General features: G+C 44.6%; 1 protein-coding gene across 2 annotated transcripts in view; it reads right to left on the bottom strand.

Annotated features, from left to right (window-relative positions):
• Positions 1-11,631: 11,631 nt before the first annotated feature.
• LOC139262956 (RUN and FYVE domain-containing protein 1-like) overlaps positions 11,632-20,972 on the bottom strand; it is a 67,976-nt gene continuing 58,635 nt past the window's right edge. Inside the window, exon 18 of one of the 2 annotated variants that reach the window (XM_070878331.1) lies at positions 11,632-12,711. In XM_070878331.1, the coding sequence (XP_070734432.1) occupies positions 12,568-12,711 (144 nt within the window). In that variant the 3' untranslated portion in view covers positions 11,632-12,567. The remainder of the gene's footprint in view (positions 12,712-20,972) is intronic. The other variant, XM_070878335.1, reaches the window with a different exon arrangement.

A 20,972-nucleotide genomic window follows, 5' to 3' on the forward strand; every position in this document is an offset into this window, starting at 1 on the left:
TCTTGATTATGTGCATTCAATGGGCCCAACTTTGGCCATGACTTGCATCAATTTTTTTGGAGTAAGTTTTTTTTTCTGGCGTAAGTTTTAAAAAATGCTACTTTCTCCAAAACATTTGCTCCAGAGTAAGTCAGTTAGATATGATTTTTTTAAGTCAGTTTTTTTTCAAAAGGGTGCATTCCCAGACACTTCTGCCAGTTTTGGCCATTTATGCCACTTTGGCCAGCAAAAACTTACTTCAAGTCAACTTTGGTGAGCATATGTGGCCAGCTCTGAAAAACCTTGCGGGCAGTGAAGAAAAAGCAGTGCACATTTGGCAGACATTAGGGCAGGGATAGGGGAGAGAAGGGAACTGGAGAGGACCTCAACAACCAAGCACCAAACATTGCAAGGAAAAGCTCAAACAATTAAAATACTAATAAAAATGAAAAATCCTACTGGAGAAATGCGAGCTGCTGGCCGCGATGTTGGGTGGTGGAGGGGGAGCCAGAGAGAGATGCTGGTATACAAAACACTCCTTCTCTTCCCCCTCCCCCCCCCCCCCAAAAAAAAAACTCCCTGCTCTTCTTCCCTCCCCCCCCCCCCCCCCCCCCCCAATCAAAACTCAAGCACAACCAATAAATAAAAAATAAAACCGAAGTCCTACCTCATCTGGGACTCAGCAGGCCTGACAGCTGGTGCAGGAGGTCACTTGGCCGCGGATAGGGTGCGGCGATCTGGACGTCCCTTCGGCCGGGGATAGGGGCAGCGAGCATCAGGTCATGCTCATGGCCCACAGGACATGCTGGGAGGGCAGGAGCATGCGCGCAGAGTGCATTGCGCAGGTGCCAGCACTGTTTTCGGCGCTGGCCTGTTGCTCTGCCCCCCACTTCAGTATGCATGCCACGCCTGGACTCCAGGGACTCGGAAGAGCAGCCAGGATGGGGCCCTTTTTTCCGGCGCCCTTTCCAGCATGTAAAGTCGATGCACTTAAGATAAGTGTGCCGAAAAAAGGGGTTGGGCAAAGTTGGGCCCTATATGTCTGCATGTGGATGCCAGTTCAGTCCTGAGCTTCCCTGCATCTGGCTTTCTTTTCTGCCTCCTTTTTTTCCTGGTTTGTCATTAAATGCAATTCTTTGTTTCAGTGCATATCAGTGACTATTTTCCTGCCAGTCTCCTTTTTGCTTTTATTATCCAGGCTTAATTCTCGTCTTGATGGGCACAAATTTTACTTGCTTCATATGTGCATGCTTTGTCATGCCTTCCCCAATCTCCCCTTTTGCATTTACTTAAATCTCTTCATTAGTCAAATCTATCCATCTGTTGCTTATTGCCCTGCAAAATGTTAGACTGAATTAAGCCCTGCTACCTAATGAGTGTGCAGGTAAAGAGGGAATGGATGATTGCCAGACAAGAGGAGGACCAGGCAGGTAGTGCAAGAGTCTCCAACCAGTATTCTTAGTGCTGATGGGGACGATGGTTCCTCTGTGGAGTGCAACCAGAGCCATGTCCATGGTACCACAGTGGTTCATCTGCACCAACCCTGTGAACTTTTGTACAGTAACCTTTTATGTGGCACCTTGTCAAATGCCTTCTGGAAGTCCAAATAAACCACATATACTGGTTTCCCTTTATCCACCATGCTCATTACATCCTCAAAGAACTCCAGCAAATTTGTCAAACATGACTTTCCCTTCATAAATCCATGCTGATTCTGCCTGACTGAATTTTGCTTTTCCAAATGTCCTGCTTCTGCTTCTTTAACAATGGACTCCAACATCTTCCCAACCACATGTTAGGCTAACTGGTCTATAGCTGTCTGCTTTTTGTTTGCCTCCTTTTTTTAAATAGGGGCATTACATTTGCAGTTTTCCAATCTGCTGTGACCTCTCCAGAATGCAGGGAATTTTGGTAAATTACAACCAATGCATCCACAATCCCTGCCGCTACTTCTCAAGACCCTAGGATGCAAGCCATCAGGTCCAGGGGATTTATCTTCCTTTAGTCCCATTATCTTACTGAGTACCACCTCCTTTGTGATTAAGTTCCTCCCCCTTTAGCCCCTTGACTATCCACTGTTGGAATATTGTTAGTGTCCTCTACCGTAAAGATTGATACAAAATATTTGTTCAGAGTTTCTGCTACATTCCCTGGTCTCGTCCTCTAAGGGACCAACATTTACTTTAGCCACTCTTTTCCTTTTTATATACCTATAGAAACTCTTGCTGTCTGTTTTTATATTTTGTGCTAGTTTACTTTCATAGTCTATCTTCCCTTAAATCACTTTTATTCCACCCCTCCCGCCTCATTTAAAATTCTCGTTCTCTGCTGCTCACCCAAGTATGATTAAAAAAATATTAGAGATCATCATTGCTTTCCTGCTTCAGCTTCTGCACTGAGTGACTTCTCATTCTTGGTGATTTCATCCTCCATCTCAATTCATCGTGCTCTCTCTCTCTCTTTCTCCTGAGTTCACTACCCTCTTGTCCTCCTATTAATCTCCCTCCATGTGAATTCCTCAACCTAGATTCTCGGCTGTCTCTTGGAGCCTCACTATTCCTACTGTTTCAGTTGCAGATAAGTCTATCTCTGACCATTTCCTTGTATCGCTCTCCACCTTTCCCCCCCCCCCGCCCCGGTCCCCCATTCAACCCTACACTCTACTTCCTTCTGCAGCCACCCCTGGAAAAAAAACTCAACTCGTACAACTGCACTTATCAACTCCAAACTGTCCAGTCTTTGGCCCTCCTTTCACCATGACATTCCTGCAGCCACCGAACTGCTCAACTACACAGTCACCACCACCATTGATGCCCTAGTCCCTATTAAAACTCTCACCCTGGCTGATTCCCCCTGGTATAGCCCTCGTCTTCACTTCAAGTCCAAAGGGCGCAGACTTGAACGGATGTGGCGGACAACTGGTTTCGCCATTCACTGCCAGATCTGGCTGGACCACATAAAGCACTTTCGGGTCCTACTCTTGTCTGCAAAAACTACTCACTATTCCAGGATCATTCTGGAATGCAAAGATAACACCTGGCTAATATTCTCTGCTGTTAACTGTTGTCTTAAGCCCCTCTTAACCCTGTCTCTAACAAAGTGTGAAGAGCTCATGGACTTTTGTCTCAAAAATATATACCATCTGATCAGCTGGCTCTACCACTTCCCTTCCTTTCCCTAGCCCATCGGAACAAACTTGCTTTGAGGTTTCCCCCTGCTCTAGCCCTAAATTTGCATCCTTCTCCAGTTTCTCTCTCATCTCTCCTTTATCTCTCCATGCTCATCTTGTGTATGAGACCCACTTCTTGTTCCCTTGGCCCTATTCCCAATAAACTGATGACCACCCAACTTCCTTTCCTGGCTTCCATGTTGGCTGACATTGTTATTGGTTATCTGTCCTCAGGTATTGTCCTCTCTAAATCTGCAGTAATCACCCATCTCCAAAAAACCAAGCCTTGACCCCACTGTTTGCTCGCTACCACCCCATCTCCAACCTCCATTTCCCCTCAAGTCCTTGAATGTGTTCTCGCCTCCCAAATGTGTGCCCATTTTCCCCAGAACTCTTATGTTTGAATCTCTTCAATCTGGCTTCCGCCCCTGCCACAGTACCGAAACGGCTCTCATCAAAGTCATAGATGACATCCTTTGTGAGTGTGACAAAGGTAAACTAATCCTCCTCGGCCTCTCTACAGCCTTTGACACAGTTTATCATTCCATCCTCCAATGCTTCTCCATCGTCCAGCTGAGTGGGGTTACACTCGCCTGGTTCCATTCTTGTCTATCCAATCATAGCCAGAAAATCTCGTGCAATGGCTTCTCGTCCCACTCCTGCATCGTTATCTCTGGTGTCCCCAAAGAATCTATCCTTGGCCCCCTCCTGTTTCTCATCTATATGCTGCCCCGTAGCAATATCATCTGAAAACATGGAGTCAGTTTCCACATGTACACTGATGATACCTAGCTCTACCTCCTCCACTTCTCTCGATCCCTCCATGGTCTCAATTGTCAGACTGCTTGTCTGACATCCAGTACTGGATGAGCAGAAATGTTCTCCTATTAAATATTGGAAAGCCACAAACTGCGTCCCCTAGCCACTGACTCCATCTCTCCCTGCCATCTATTTGAAGCTAAACCAGATTGTTTGAGCTTCCGGCCACATATCTGCAGCATAACTAAAACTGCCCATTTCCACCTCCGTAACATTGCCTGCCTCTGCCACAGCTCATCTGCTGCTGAAACCCTCATCCATGCCTTTGTTGCCTCTAGATTTGATTACTACGCACTCAGGGCTGGCCTTCCACATTCTATCCTATGTAAACTTGGTCATCCAAAACTCGATAGCCTGTGTCCTAACTCGCACCAAGTCCTGATTACCCATCACCCCTGTGCTCGCTGACCTACATTGGCTCCCGGTTAAGCAACGCCTCGATTTCAAAATTCTCGTCCTTATTTACAAATCCCTCCATGGCCTTGCCCCTCACTATCTCTGTAATCTCAACCTCAGCTCCACGAGATGTCTGCGCTTCTCAAATTAAGCCCTCTAGCATCCTTGATTTAAACTGCTCAACCATTGGTGGCCAATGCCATCAGCTGCCTAGACCCTAAGCTCTGGAACTCCCCAAGCCTCTGTGTGTCTCTTTCCTCCTTTAATACCCTCCTTAAAACCTACTTCTTTAACCAAGCTTTTGGTCCTCTATCCATCCTTACAAAATGGCAAATACCCCTAAATATTCAGTTCCCAGCCTTGGTCACCATTACGTCTCTGTAATGGCAATCAGATCATACTCATTTATTTTTACGTGTACCGTCGACTCATCTATCGTGATACGAATGCTGCGTGCGTTCAGATATCGAGCTTTTAATTTTGTCTTGTATGTATACACTGTCCCTTCCTGTCACACTCTGGTTATCATTACCCCTATTGCTACCCTGCACTTTTGCCTTCTCTTTCCTCTTTTTACATTTCAGCTCATCGGATTCCTCCCCACCTCCCCACCCCCCCCCCCCCCACGCTATTTAGTTTAAAGCCCTAGTTATTCGATTCGTCAGGATTCTGGCCTCCGCCTGATTCAAGTGAAGCTCGTCCCGATGGAACAGCTCCTTCTTACCCCATGAATTGAAACCCATTTCTCCCACACCAATCTTTGAGCCACCCATTCATCTCTTGATCTTATTTACCTGATGCAATTTGCTCGTGGCTCAGGTAGTAATCCAGAGATTATTACCTTTTGTGGTTCTGTTTTTTAATTTAGCCCCTAGCTGTTCATAATCCCTCAGCAGAGCCTCTTTATCCTATCTATGTCATTGGTACCTACATGGGCCATGACAACTCTATCTTTCCCCTCCCACTCCAAGTTCCTGTTCAGCCCAGAGGCAGTGGGGCAGGGAACACAGCCTGCGGGACTCACGGTCTCAGCTGCAGAGAACCGTATCTATCCCCCTAATTATACTGTCTCCTACCACTACACCATTTCTTTTTACTTCCCCAACTTGAATGGCCCCCTGTACCACAGTGCCGTGGTCAGTTTGTTCATCGTCCCTGCCCTCGTCCAAACAGGGAGCAAGAATCTCGTACCTGTTGGACAAGAGCAAGGGCTGAGGCTCCTCCAGTACTACATCCTAGGTCCCCATACCTGCATCACTCATACAAACCACCATGTTCCTCCCTGACCACGGACCAAATTTGAATGAATTAACTTAAGGGGTGAGACTGCCTCCTGGAACACAGCATCGAGGTAACTCTCCCCCTCCCTGATGTGTCGCAGTGGCTGCAATCAACACGGAGCCGAAGTTCCTCTACAGCAGTGATCTTGAATAGTGTTGGAATAACCAATTCTCCTTAGAACCACCCATCAAAATAGGATTCTGCCCAACTCTATTCCAGAGTGCAGTTAACATTTCTATCCACAAGGGGATACTGATGAGCCTGAAAATTGCAGAATCTCACTGATTACTAGGTTGTTAGAGCATGTATAGGAGTGGCCAGGATGATTGTGATAATGTACGTGTATTATGGTCAGCTGTGCTGCTCACCATGATTTCCTGATACTTGCTGTACAATTAGTGAGAGCTCAACCTCTTGTTGGTTGTCTTAGTCTTAGTGGCTCTCTCCTGTGAGGGATGGAAAAGGTAAGTTTTATCTCGATGGTCAAGGTGTTGCACTGGAGACTAAACTTCTTCACACTTGGATACAGATTAACTGCAAGGCAATAGCTTAACAATTAGGGTGTTCCTAACTGCACAGCAAGAAGTTTACCAGTGTGCAATACAGGTGACCTGCTACATTTTAGGCCTTATCGTCTGAGTTGGGACAGGGTCCCTAGTTAGAAGGATGATATCGTGGATTGTTTTCCAGCAGCATTGGGGACTTTGAATGGAGAAAATGGCACAGTGGTGTTCTGGTTACATTTTCATTCAGCAGCCAGGATGAAACATTGGAAATTATTTCCCAAGTGGGCACTCCTATAAGGTACACCACTCATAAGGAGTACTGAGCAGGAATTTGCACACCCGATTTTCTAATTGTTTAAATAGATGGATAATCAGCTAGTGCAGACTATTGCTCACTAGACCCATGCTCCCTGCAAGCACCATTCTTTGCTGGTAATGGCTAATCAGCCTTAAGTTGATCTATGTACTTGCAGAGGTAGACCGAGAGAAACTGTTCCCAGTGGCAGAAGGGTCGAGAACCAGTTAGCAAAAGAATCAAAGGCGACGTATTTTAAAAAAAAACATTTTTACGTAGCAGCTGGTTAAGATTTTGAATGCCCTGCCTGAAAGGGTGGTGGAGGCAGACTCAATTTTATCTTTCAAAATGGAGTTAGGTAAGTATCTGAAGGGAAAAAAATTGCAGGGCAAGGGAGTGGATCGATGTGAGTCGGCACGGACTTGACAGGCGGCATAACCTGCTTCTGTGCTGCAACCATTTTGTGATAATTGGTTACCACTGACATCTAGTGGAGCTGATCTCAAATCTTCAGCCACGCTCCTCCTAATTTCATACATCTTTGACATGCTCCTATTAAATGGACGCAGCTATTTGCACTAGAAAAATGCTGATTGTCTCACGTGACCTGATTGGTCCCCTTGGAGGATAAGCCACATCAAGAAGCTTCTCTGGAATGAGTAATTAGAACTGTCCAGATCAAGTTCCTTAACCCCCGCCCCCAACACCCCAACTCAAGTGCCTGACTCTCCTATCCGCTGCCCAAGTTCCTGACTCCCTCCGCCTCCCCCCCTCCTCAGCCCCCAGTCCCAACCAGCCCAAGTATGTGCCGCTCCTAGCCAAAGTTTCTGACACCCTCAGCCCAAGTTCCTGATCCCAGCACAAGTTCCTGACCTTACCCACCCCTCCACCCGCCACCCATGTCTTTTCTAATCCAAAAGCTAGAAGCAGCTCCAGCTCCATGCGGCTCTTGGTTTGGCCCCACATCCGACTTCCTCGTACGTTGCACTGCGCGTGCGTGACTGAATCGAAGGCCTATGCACAAAAACGGGGCGGAATCCAATACGCGCATGTGCAGAAGGACGTACAAAAAACTGACCATGTCACCGTGGTACAGGGGGCCATTCATGTTGGGGGTTGAGGGGAGTAAAACAAAATGTAATGGTAGGAGACAGTATAGTTAGGGGGATAGATACTGTGCTGAGAGGGTGAGTCACGAAGGCTGTGTTGCCTGCCCGGTGGTATGGTTAAGGACATCCCCGGCTGGAGAGGAACTTGGGAGTGGGAGGGGAAAGATCCAGTTGTTGTGGTCCACGAAGGTACCAATGACAAAGGTAGGACAAAGAGGTTTTGCTGAGAAGTATGAGCAGCTAGAGGCTAAATTAAAAAGCAGAACTACAAAGGTAATAATCTCTGAATTACTATCTGAGCAACAAGCAAATTTGCATAGAGTAAATAAAATCAGAGATATGAACGAGTGGCTCATGGGGTACTGGCACCAGTAGAATCATAGAAATTTATAGCACAGAAAGAGGCCATTTTGGCCCATTGTATCCGCGCCGGCCGACTTAGAGCTATGCAGCCTAATCTCACCTTCCAGCTCTTGGTCCGTAGCCCTGTAGGTTATGGCACTTTTAAGTGCACATCTAAATATCTTTTAAATATGGTGAGGATTCCTGCCTCTACCCCCCTTTCAGGCAGTAAGTTCCAGATGCCCATCACCCTCTGGGTGAAGACATTTCCTCTCATATCTGCTCTAAATCTCCCCCCAATTACTTTAAATCTATGCCCCCTGGTTATTGACCCTTCTGCCAAAGGAAACAGGTCCTTCCTATCCACTCTATCAAGGCCCCTCATAATTTTATTCCCCTCAATCAGGTCTCCCCTCAGCCTCCTTTGTTCCAAAGAAAACAGACTCAGCATCTCCAATCTTTCCTCATAGCCAAAATTCTCCAGTCCAGGCAACATTCTTGTAAATCTCCTCGGAACCCTTTCCAGTGCAATCACATCTTTCCTGTAATGTGACCAGAACTGCACACAGTACTCCAGCAGCAGCCTAACCAGTGTTTTATATAGTTCAAGCATAACCTACTTGCTCTTGTATTCTATGTCTCAATTAATAAAGGCAAGTATTCCATATGCCTTTTTAATCACCTTGTCTACCTGGCCTACTGGCATAAGGGGGAAGGAGCTGTTCCATTGGGACTGGCTTCACTTGAACCACACTGGGACCAGGATCTTGGCAAATTGATTAACTTGGGCTGTAGATAGGGCTTTAAACTAAATAGTGGGGGTGAGGAATCAGGTGAGCAGAAATTTAAAGTCAAAACAGCGGCAATAGTGCAGGATAGCGATAGGGGTAATGATAACCAGAGTATGACAAAAGGACAGAGCATATAAACACAAGAGTGCATCAGAAAGTGGGGTCAGAGTAGGGAAAAAAGTGGTAAAAAGACAAAATTAAAAGCTCCTTATCTGAATGAACTCATCATTCGTAACAAGACAGATGAGTTGATGGGACAAATAGAAATAAATGGGTATGGTCTGATAGCCATTACAGAGACATGGTTGCAAAGTGAGCAAGGCTGGGAATTGAATATTTAGGGTTATTTGCCATTTTGAAAGGATAGGCAGAAAGGAAAAGGAATTGGGATAGCTCGGTTAATAAAGGATGAGATCCGTGCAGTAGTGAGAAATGATACTGGCTCAGAAGATCAAGATGTAGAATCAGTTTGGGCGGAGATAAGAAATAAGGGAAAGAAGTCACTGGTGGGAATAGTCTATAGGCCCCTCACAGTAGCTACACTGTTGGACAGAATATAAATCAAGACATAATAGAGGCTTGCAAGAAAGGTACAGCAGTAATCATGGGCGTTTTTAATCTTCATATTGATTTGAAAGGACAATTTGGCAAAGGTAGCCTTGAGGAAGGGTTCATTGAGTGTTTGTGGGATGGTTTCTTAGAACATGCTGTGGAACCAACCAGGGAAGCAGACTATTTTAGATCTGGTAAATGGGTAAGGAGACTGGATTTGATCTCATAACATGGTAGAATTTCAAATTCATTTTGAGGGTGAGAAAGCTAGGTCTCAAATTAGTGTCCTGAACTTACTTAAAGGCAATTACAAAGGTATGACAGCAGAGTTGGCTGAACTGGACTGGAAAAATAGATTAACGGGTAAGTAGATGAGCAGTGGCAAACATTTAAGGAGATATTTCATAATTCTCAGCAAAGATATATCCCAGTCAGAAAGAGAGACTCCAAGGGAAGGATGAACCATCCGTAGCTAACTAAGGAAGTAAAGGATGGTATGAAATTGAAAACACAGGCATACAATGTTGCAAAAAATAGTAGGCCAGAGGATTGGGAACTTTTTAGAAACTAGCAAAGGGTGACTAAAAAAATTATAAAGAGAAGATAGTTTGAGTGTAAATTAACAAGAAATATAACACAGTAAGAGCTTCTACAGGTATATAAAAAGGAAGAGAGCAATAAAGTAAACATTGGCCCCTTAGAGGATGAGACTGGGGAATTAATAAAGGTAAACAGCAGAGACTTTGAACAAATATTTTGTATCGGGCTTCGTGGTAGAAGACGCTAAATGCATCTCAATAATTGATAATCAAGGGGCTATTGGAAGGGGGAAATTTAAAACAATCACTAGAGAAAAAGTACTAGGCAAAGTAATGGGACTAAAGGTGGACAAGTCCCCTGGACCTGATAGCCTGCATCCTAGGGTCTTAAAAAGTGGCTGCAGAGATAATGGATGTTTTGGATGTAATCTACCAAAATTCCCTGGAATCTAGAGAGATCCCAGCAGATTGGAAAACCACAAATGTAACAGCCCTATTTGAGAGGGAGATAGAAAGCAGAAAACTATGGACCAGTTAGCCAAACATCTGTCATTGGGAAAATGCTGGAGATCATTATTAAAGTAGTAGGACATTTAGAAAATCATAATAGTTAAGCAGAGTCAGCATGGTTTTATGAAAGGGAAATTATGAGACACAAATTTGCTGGATCTTTGAGGATGTAACGAGCAGGGTGGATAAAGGGGAACCAGAAGATGCCATGTATTTGAATTTGCAGAAGGCATTTGATAAGGTGCCACATAAAGAATTACTGCACAAGATAAGAGGAGCTCACCGGGTTAGGGGTAATTAGTATGGATAGAGGATTAGCTAACTAACAGAAAACAAAGTTGGGATAAATGGGTCATTTTCAGATTGGCAAACTGTAACTGGCACAGGGATCAATGATGGGGCCTCAACTATTTACAATCTATATTAATGACTTGGATGAAGGGACCGAGTATAATGTAGCCAAATTTGCTGATAAAGATAGGTGGGAAAGCAAGTTGTGAGGACACGAAGAATCTGCAGAAGGATATAGATAGGCTCAGAGTGGGAAAAATTTGGCAGATGTGGGAAAATGTGAGGTTATCCACTTCGGCAGGAAAAATATTTAAATGGGGAGAGTTTACAAAATGCTGAGGTAGAGGGATCTGGGGGTCCTTGTACGTGAAGCAAAAAAGTTAACATGCAGGTACAGCAAGTAATTAGGAAGTCAAATGAAATGCTGGCCTTTATTGCAAGGGGCATGGAGTATAAAAGTAGGGAAGTCCTACTACAACTGTACAGGGCATTGGTGAGACCACACCTATGGTACTGCGTACAGTTTTGGTCTCCTTGAGGGATATACTTCCATTAGAGGCAGTTCAGAGAATGTTCACGAGGTTGATTCCTAAGATGAAGAGGTTGTCTTATAAAGCGAGGTTGAGCTTATACTCATTGGAGTTTAGAAGACTTAGAGGTGATCTTATCGAAATGTATAAAATTCTGAGGGGGCTTGACAGGGTAAATGCAGCGAGGTTTCCCCTCGTGGGAGAAATCTATAACTAGGGGTCATAGGTTCAGAATAAGGGGCCGCCCATTTAAAACTGAAAGGAGGAATTTCTTCTGAGGGTCGCGAATCTTTGGAATTCTCTACTCGAGCACGCTGTGGAGGCTTGGTGAATATATTTAAGGTGGAGATAGACAGATTTTTTTGAATAAGAGAGTCAAGGGTTATGGGGAGCGGGCAGGGAAGTAGAGTTGAGGCTTAAGTGAATGGCGGAGCAGGCTTGAGGGATCAAATGGCCTACTCCTGCTCCTATTTCTTATGTTCTTAATTCAAGTGCACCAGACATTAAAAATATGCAACAAAATAAAGTACACAGAGAAAGAATTTAATACATTCAGGGGAAAATCCAGTGCACCAAGTAGAAAAATTAGTCAACTAAATGCATATAATTGTGATTTTCACAGGCATACGCTTAGTTTCCTGCTATTATCAAAACTGCCACCCCTTCTGCTGCCTTGCTCTGGCAAAGCTATGGTTTGGTTGTCTGTTTTGACATTCATGGTGCATAAATGAGCTGCACAACATTTTATTTCTAGCAGTATAAACTGCCACATTACTCAATTCATACATGTACATTCCATCTTATTATACAGCATCAATACAGGTATTGGAGTTTGTATTATCCAACAAAGGCACATGGAGCCATAAAAATAGCTTTGAAGTACAAATACAACATTACAGCACTGCAAACCTGAAAGACCATTTTTTCTAACTTCTGCCAAGCTAGATATTTTACACAATCAATGCTGTACTGACCATAACTTAGTGGGAGGATACATCAGTTTGTATTAGTCATATTATAAAAAGACTATACAAATCAGGCTTGGCACCAATTTTATTTTTTAAAAAAGCAACATTGTTTCTTTGAAAGGGGAAAGAGGCCAGGAATACAGCTAATTTAATAATTTGGAAATGAAGATAATGACATTCCATATTACTATTCTTGACAGCAGATTTGGACATTAGGTCAAAATGTAATAAAGGTTGTACATGACTTTATATGTAGAGCAAAATATCAAAACTGGGTTACATTTCAAATATTCCACCTTTAAGAGTTAATTCAGTCAATTTATCACAAAGCAAGCCCTTTTGTTTGGACAGTTGCTGAAAATATTCAACTTTGAGCTTCAGAAAAAGATATTGGCATATAGAACTTAATTTCTTTAACCACTTTACTGATGCAGTAGAGCTAAACCAGCTAGCATTGATGGCTTGGTATAATCCTGCTGACTTCATCTCCTCAGGAAGCATTTGAAGAACATCTCTGTAGTAGTAGCGTATGGCAAGTGTCGCAGACCCGCACAGGCTTTGGGTAAGAAGGAAGTGCCAATTCATTACTGGAACAGTTGCTGCAGAAGATGTCACCACAGTTTCTACAGTGATGCTTGAAGAGGGGTTTGGGGGGGGGGGGGGGGGAAAAGAGAAAGATAAAGGAAGTGCTAGATTAAGGTACATTTAAGACAACATACATTTTAGGTGTGCCACCCTTGTCACAGTTTTTCTTTCCTCTCCTCCTCCTCAGAGGCCAGCAACTTAAGCAGAGATACTTTACTACCGTCCTTACCTTGTGCTAGTGGCATTCTTCTATCTTAGAAAGTGTTGGAAGACTATTCCAGTGTTAGAGCCAGAATTTGTCCCAACCCTAACCCTTGCCTAACATTCAGACATGTCCATTGTTCCAGTCTAGGAGCAGAAGCCTCGATTGATCTCCCCCACTGTCCCAGTCAAAGGACACGAAGACCACCTGCAGCAATCTTCCCACCACACGTTGAGATCCATAAATTCAGTGGACCGGAACTGAATTTGGAACTCTTGATCTGCATGGCTTAGTCCAATTACTTAGTCATGCAGAAACTCCCAACTGTCAGCTTTGCTTCAGTGGTAGCACTCTCGTCTGAGTCACAAGGTTGTGGGTTCAAGCACCACTCCAGAGACATGAGCATAGAATCTAGGTTGGCACTCGTGTATTCTGAGTGCTGCACTGTCAAAAGATGCTATCTTGCCAATTAGAGATTAATCCAAGTTTTGCCCTCCCAAGGTATATGTAAAAGCAGGAACCCCAACAGTTTGTGTTTCAAATTGAAATTACACTAGTGTTTCTTATTTTTGTTTCAATTCCACTTGTAGCATATGGATAAACTTCAGTTATCCGAATAAAGGAAGACTCTATCTTCAGACCAAATGTGCAATTACACATATGCACTTTATTAGCTTAAGAAAAAAAAAATGGCTGGTATATGCACCATCTATTGTGGAAGAGCCAGAAAGCTGGAATGTGTCTGGCTCAATGCCTACTCAGTGCTGAATTAGTTGATCTAAACCAGGATGGTGATAAGGATTTTTATAATTAGTCTTAGTGCCATGGCTAGGGAGGGAGTCAGTTATGGTTTCCATTTCTGAACAATCTCCAGAAACTCCTGCTGGTTAGTATGTGTTTGGATATCAAATGAGGGCACAGTGAAACTTCAGTAACGCTCTATATGCCAACATTTAAATTCAAAGTGAATATGACTATTTGGGCAAGAATTGTGGGTTACCCCATAGATCTGTATCCCACTATGGGAGCCACTACTTTCAGAATAGAAAATGTTAAAAAGTTAAAACTACAGCAGTGATTACAGATGAAAGACTTTCAAGTAATTGTTTATCCAACCAGTTAATCCCTAGCAAAAGAGTTATAATCCTGTAGTTCCATTTTCATGGAAGTCAGTGCAATTGCTCTGTTAACTTCAGGCAGAAAGAGGGATGCAAAGAGATCAGATTCCTTCCAAAAGCGGTGTACTCCTAGCTGAAACTTGGAGCAGTCACACCACCTGCAAGAACACAACAAAGAACAGGAGTTGGCCATACAGCCTTTTGTACCTGCTCCGCCATTCAACAAGATCACGGCTGATCTTCTACCTCAACTCCACCTTCCTGCATGATCCCCAAATCCTTATAATGCCCCAAAATTTATCAACCTCAATCTTGAATATACTGAACGACTGAGCATCCACAGCTCTCTGGGGTAGAGAATTCCAAAGACTTGCAACTGAGTGAAGAAATTTCTCCTCATTTCACTCCTAAATGACTGACCCCTTATCCTGAGACTGTGACCCTGTGTTCTAGATTCCCCAGGTAGGGGAAACATTTTCTCAGCATCTACCCTGTCAATCCCCTTCAGAATCTGCTGTTTCAATAAAATCACCTCGCATTCTAAACTCAAGAATATAAGCCCAATCTACTCAATCTTTCCTCCTAAGACAACCCCCTCTTCGCAGGGATCAATCTAGTGAACCTTCATTGCACCCCCTCTAAGGCATTATGTTCTTTCTCAGATAAGGAGACCAAAACTGCACAGTACTCCAGGTGCAGTCTCACCAAAGCCATGTACAATTATAGGAAGACCCTTACTCTTGTACTCCAACCCTCTTGCAATAAAGGCCAACATGCCATTTGCCTTCCTAATTGCTTGCTGTACCTGCATGCTAACTTCCTGTACGAGGACATCCAAATCTGTCTGAACATCAACATTTCCTAAATCGCTCACCATTTAAAATATATTCTGTTTTTCTATTCTTCCTACCAAAGTGAATAACCTCAACATTATACTCCATCTGCCACCTTATTGCCCACTCACTTAACCTGTCTATATCTCTTTGCAGGCTCTTTGCATCCTCCACCTCACTTACTTTCCCACCTAGCTTTGTATCAGCAGCAAACTTGGATACATTGCACTTGTTCCCTTCAGCCAAATCATTAATATAGATTGTATATAGCTGAGGCCCAAGCACTGATCCACAGCACCTCACTAGTTACAGCCTGCCAACCGGAAAAATGACCCGTTTATGCTTTATGCCCATTAATCAATCCTCTATCCCTGCTAATATACAACCCCATGAGTCCTTACGGAGAGTGGAGAACACCAGTTTATACAATTGCAGGACAGAAGTTGGATCAACGGTCTTTGGAATGATTACTTCTCATTGTGCCCTACTATTGATCTACTGGAGAATGATTTAATGAGACAGCGAGACTGATTTAACTTTTCAATGACTCAAGTTTAGATTTTAAAATTTACTTATTAATCTATATCAATTTTGTATCAATATAATTTATACTGATTATATTGGTTCTATTATCAACCCATTCCCTATGTAAATAGAGTTTTTTCTGTGTCCATTTATGTGCGCATTTTGGCTGCTGCTTCGAATCCAAGCCATTCACTTCTATTTCCACTTTCTTCTCCCACTTTCTTTTCTCTCTATCCCTCCCTGATCAGTCTCTCCTGTTGCCATACCACCTTTCATCTCTCCTCTCGGGATACTCTGTCCTCCCAAATCCCAACACCAACCCCTCCATTACTCTTCGACCTTCCTACTCTCGAGTCACCGTCCCAGGCTCGACTCCTTTTAGACAAGCCTGCAGTTTCCCTCTGCTTCTCTTGGCATCCTCCAAAGGGCCCACTGAGGCACTCATTCCCGTCTCCACACGAGCAGCAACCCAAACTGTCCCATCCTTCTCTCTCACCAACCTTGCCGCCCAGCTTGCCCAGAGGATGCTAATCTTGCCAATCTCCTCCCTGTCCAACTCATCCCTCCAAGCGCTGACCCGGTGTATGCTGGCAGTGGATCAACCATCATCAATCCTCTCCGGATCTCCTTGCAGAATGTCCATTCACTTGCAAACAAGACCCTTGTCATCCATGAATTTATCGTGGATGATTGCATCGACATCATGGCACTGATGGAAACTTGGTTGAGAGAGGACACCATACCTTTAAACGAAGCCTCCCCGCCTGGCTATATCTTCCACCACTTGCCCCGTCCAGACCGCCGTGGTGGCATTGTGGCTCATCACCAAATCATACCTTGGTCTGTCCACCTACTTCTCCGGCACTTTTGCCTCCTTTGAACATCTCACTTTATTCCATCCCTCTCAACTAGTTTAAATTCTCATTCACTGCCGCCCACCCATGTATGATAACATTTTTATCACGGATATATCTTCACTGCTTTCCTCCCTCAGTCTCTGCACCAATTGCAACCTCCATCTCAAGTCATCATGCTCTCTCTCTCTCTCTCTCCTGAGTTCACTACCCTCCATGTGAATGACTCAACCCAGATTCACAGCCACCCCCTTGACCTTGCTATCTCTCGTGGCCTCACTATTCCTACTGTGGCAATTACAGATAAGGCCATCCCTGACCATTTTCTTGTATCGTTCTCCACCCACATTTCCCACCCCCCCCCCCCGCCAAACTCAACCCCTACTTCCTTCTGCATCCGCCCCTGGAAAAAATTCTCCAAACTCTCCTACTACTGCACTTAACTCAAAACTGTACAGCCTTTGACCCTCCTTTCACCATGATATTTCTGCAGTCACCGATCTGTTCAACCACATCCTCACCATCTTTGATGCCCTAAGTTCCTATTGAAACCATTACTCCGTCTCACCCTGGTCATTCCCCTGGACGGCCCTCATCTTCGCTCCCGAGAGTCCAAGTGACGCAGACTTGAATGGATGTGGCAGACAACTGGTTTAGCCATTCACTGCCAGATTTGGCTAGACCACAAAGCATTATCGTGTTCTACTCATCTGCGAAAGCTGCTCACTATTCTAGGATCATTCTGGAATGCAAAGATAACACCCGGCTACTATTCTCTACTGCTAACCGTCTCCTTAAATCCCTCTCCACCACACTCACCAAGTGTGAGGAGCTCATGGACTTTTGTCTCAATGATTAGATGGTCTCAATCAGCTGCCGCTGCGAGTTCCTTCCCTAGTCCACCGGGCCAAACTTACTCAGGCTATTCCCTGCCCTAGCCTCGCATCTTTCTCTAGTTTCTTTTATCTCCCCTCTTGACCTCTCCACGTTCATCTTGTCCATGAGACCCACTTTCCACTCCCTTGACCCTAATCCCACTAAACTGCTGACCACCCTAATCTGAGGAAGGACGTTCTTGCTATTGAGGGAGAGCAGCGAAGGTTCATCAAACTGATTCCAGGAATGGCTGGACTGTCATATAGAAACATAGAAAATAGGTGCAGGAGCAGGCCATTCAGCCCTTCTAGCCTGCACCGCCATTCAATGAGTTCATGGCTGAACATGAAACTTCAGTACCCCCTTCCTGCTTTCTCGCCATACCCCTTGATCCCCCGAGTAGTAAGGACTTCATCTAACTCCCTTTTGAATATATTTAGTGAATTGGCCTCAACTACTTTCTGTGGTAGAGAATTCCACAGGTTCACCACTCTCTGGGTGAAGAAGTTTCTCCTCGTCTCGGTCCTAAATGGCTTACCCCTTATCCTTAGACTGTGACCTCTGGTTCTGGACTTCCCCAACATTGGGAACATTCTTCCTGCATCCAACTTGTCCAAACCCGTCAGAATTTTAAACGTTTCTATGAGGTCCCCTCACTCTTCTGAACTCCAGTGAATACAAGCCCAGTTGATCCAGTCTTTCTTGATAGGTCAGTCCCACCATCCCAGGAATCAGTCTGGTGAATCTTCGCTGCACTCCCTCAATAGCAAGAATGTCCTTCCTCAAGTTAGGAGACCAAAACTGTACACAATACTCCAGGTGTGGCCTCATCAAGGCCCTGTACAACTGTAGCAACACCTCCCTGCCCCTGTACTCAAATCCCCTCGCTATGAAGGCCAACATGCCATTTGCTTTTTTAACCGCCTGCTGTACCTGCATGCCAACCTTCAGTGACTGATGTACCATGACACCCAGGTCGCGTTGCACCTCCCCTTTTCCTAATCTGTCACCATTCAGATAATAGTCTGTCTCTCTGTTTTTACCACCAAAGTGGATAACCTCACATTTATCCACATTATACTTCATCTGCCACGCATTTGCCCACTCACCTAACCTATCCAAGTCACTCAGCAAACTCATAGCATCCTCCTCGCAGCTCATACTGCCACCCAACTTAGTGTCATCTGCAAATTTGGAGATACTACATTTAATCCCCTCGTCTAAATCATTAATGTACAATGTAAACAGCTGGGGCCCCAGCACAGAACCCTGCGGTACCCCACTAGTCACTGCCTGCCATTCTGAAAAGTACCCATTTACTCCTACTCTTTGCTTCCTGTCTGACAACCAGTTCTCAATCCACGTCAGCACACTACCCCCAATCCCATGTGCTCTAACTTTGCACATTAATCTCCTGTGTGGGACCTTGTCGAAAGCCTTCTGAAAGTCCAAATATACCACATCAACTGGTTCTCCTTTGTCCACTTTACTGGAAACATCCTCAAAAAATTCCAGAAGATTTGTCAAGCATGATTTCCCTTTCACAAATCCATGCTGACTTGGACCTATCATGTCACCATTTTCCAAATGCGCTGCTATGACATCCTTAATAATTGATTCCATCATTTTACCCACTACTGAGGTCAGGCTGACTGGTCTATAATTCCCTGCTTTCTCTCTCCCTCCTTTTTAAAAAAGTGGGGTTATATTGGCTACCCTCCACTCCATAGGAACTGATCCAGAGTCAATGGAATGTTGGAAAATGACTGTCAATGCATCCGCTATTTCCAAGGCCACCTCAAGTACTCTGGGATGCAGTCCATCAGGCCCTGGGGATTTATCGGCCTTCAATCCCATCAATTTCCCCAACACAATTTCCCGACTAATAAAGATTTCCCTCAGTTCCTCCTCCTTACTAAACCCTCTGACCCCTTTTATATCTGGAAGGTCGTTTGTGTCCTCCTTAGTGAATACTGAACCAAAGTACTTGTTCAATTGGTCTGCCATTTCTTTGTTCCCCGTTATGACTTCCCCTGATTCTGACTGCAGGGGACCTACGTTTGTCTTTACTACCCTTTTTCTCTTTACATACCTATAGAAACTTTTGCAATCCGCCTTAATGTTCCCTGCAAGCTTCTTCTCGTACTCCATTTTCCCGGCCCTAATCAAACCCTTTGTCCTCCTCTGCTGAGTTCTAAATTTCTCCCAGTCCTCAGGTTCGCTGCTATTTCTGGCCAATTTGTATGCCACTTCCTTGGCTTTAATACTATCCCTGATTTCCCTAGATAACCACAGTTGAGCCACCTTCCCTTTTTTATTTTTACGCCAGACAGGAATGTACAATTGTTGTAATTCATCCATGCGGTCTCTAAATGTCTGCCATTGCCCATCCACAGTCAACCCCTTAAGTATCATTCGCCAATCTATCTTAGCCAATTCACACCTCATACCTTCAAAGTTACCCTTCTTTAAGTTCTGGACCATGGTCTCTGAATTAACTGTTTCATTCTCCATCCTAATGCAGAATTCCACCATATTATGGTCACTCTTCCCCAAGGGGCCTCGCACAATGAGATTGCTAATTAATCCTCTCTCATTACACAACACCCAGTCTAAGATGGCCTCCCCCCTAGTTGGTTCCTCGACATATTGGTCTAGAAAACCATCCCTTATGCACTCCAGGAAATCCTCCTCCACCGTATTGCTTCCAGTTTGGCTAGCCCAATCTATGTGCATATTAAAGTCACCCATTATAACTGCTGCACCTTTATTGCATGCACTCCTAATTTTCTGTTTGATGCCCTCCCCAACATCACTACTACTGTTTGGAGATCTGTACACAACTCCCACTAAAGTTTTTTGCCCATATGAGGAGAGACGGGATCAACTGGGCCTTTATACACTGGAGTTTAGAAGGATGAGGGGATCTCATGGAAATGTATAAGATTCTGATGGGACTGGACAGGTTAGATGCAGGAAGAATGTTCCCGATGTTGGGGAAGTCCAGAACCAGGGGACACAGTCTTAGCATAAGGGGTAGGCCATTTAGGATGAGGAGGAACTTCTTCACTCAGAGTTGTTAACCTGTGGAATTCCCTACTGCAGAGAGTTGTTGATGCCAGTTCATTGGATATATTCAAGAGGGAGTTAGATATGGCCCTTATGGCTAAAGGGATCAAGGGGTATGGAGAGAAAGCAGGAAAGGGGTACTGAGGGAATGATCAGCCATGATCTTATTGAATGGCGGTGCAGGCTCGAAGGGCCGAATGGCCTACTCCTGCACCTATTTTCTACGTTTCTATGTTTCACCCAACTTCCTTTTCTGGCTCCGTTAGCCGACATTGTTAACGGTTCTCTCCCCCCTCGGGTAGTGTGTACTGTCCCCGTTTCCTTCAAAACTGCTGTCATCACCCCTCTCCTTTAAAAAAAAAAAAACAACCCTTGACCCCACTGTGCTTGCTAGCTACCACCGCATCTCCAACCTCCCTTTTCTCTCAAGTTCTTGAACTTGTCGGTGCCTCCCAAATTCATGCCTATTTTTCCCAGAACTCCATGTTTGAATCTCTTCAATCTGGTTTTAGTACCGAAACAGCTCTCAGTCATAGACGGCATCCTTTGAGACTGTGACAAAGGTAAACTATCCCTCCTCGTCCTTCTGGACCTGTTTGCAACCTTTGACCACTCCATCCTCCAACGCCTCTCCACCATCGTCCAGCTGGGTGGGACTGCACTCACCTGGTTCCATTCTTATCTATCAAATTGTAGTGAGAAAATCTCTGGCAATGGCTTCTTTTCCCACTTCTGCATCGTTACCTCTGGTGTCCCCCAAGAATCCGTCCTTGGCCCCCTCCTATTTCTCATCTATATGCTGCTCCCTGGCGATATCATCTGAAAACACGGAG

Source organism: Pristiophorus japonicus, chromosome 4 (genome assembly GCF_044704955.1).
Source record: "Pristiophorus japonicus isolate sPriJap1 chromosome 4, sPriJap1.hap1, whole genome shotgun sequence".
NCBI lineage: Eukaryota > Metazoa > Chordata > Chondrichthyes > Pristiophoridae > Pristiophorus > Pristiophorus japonicus.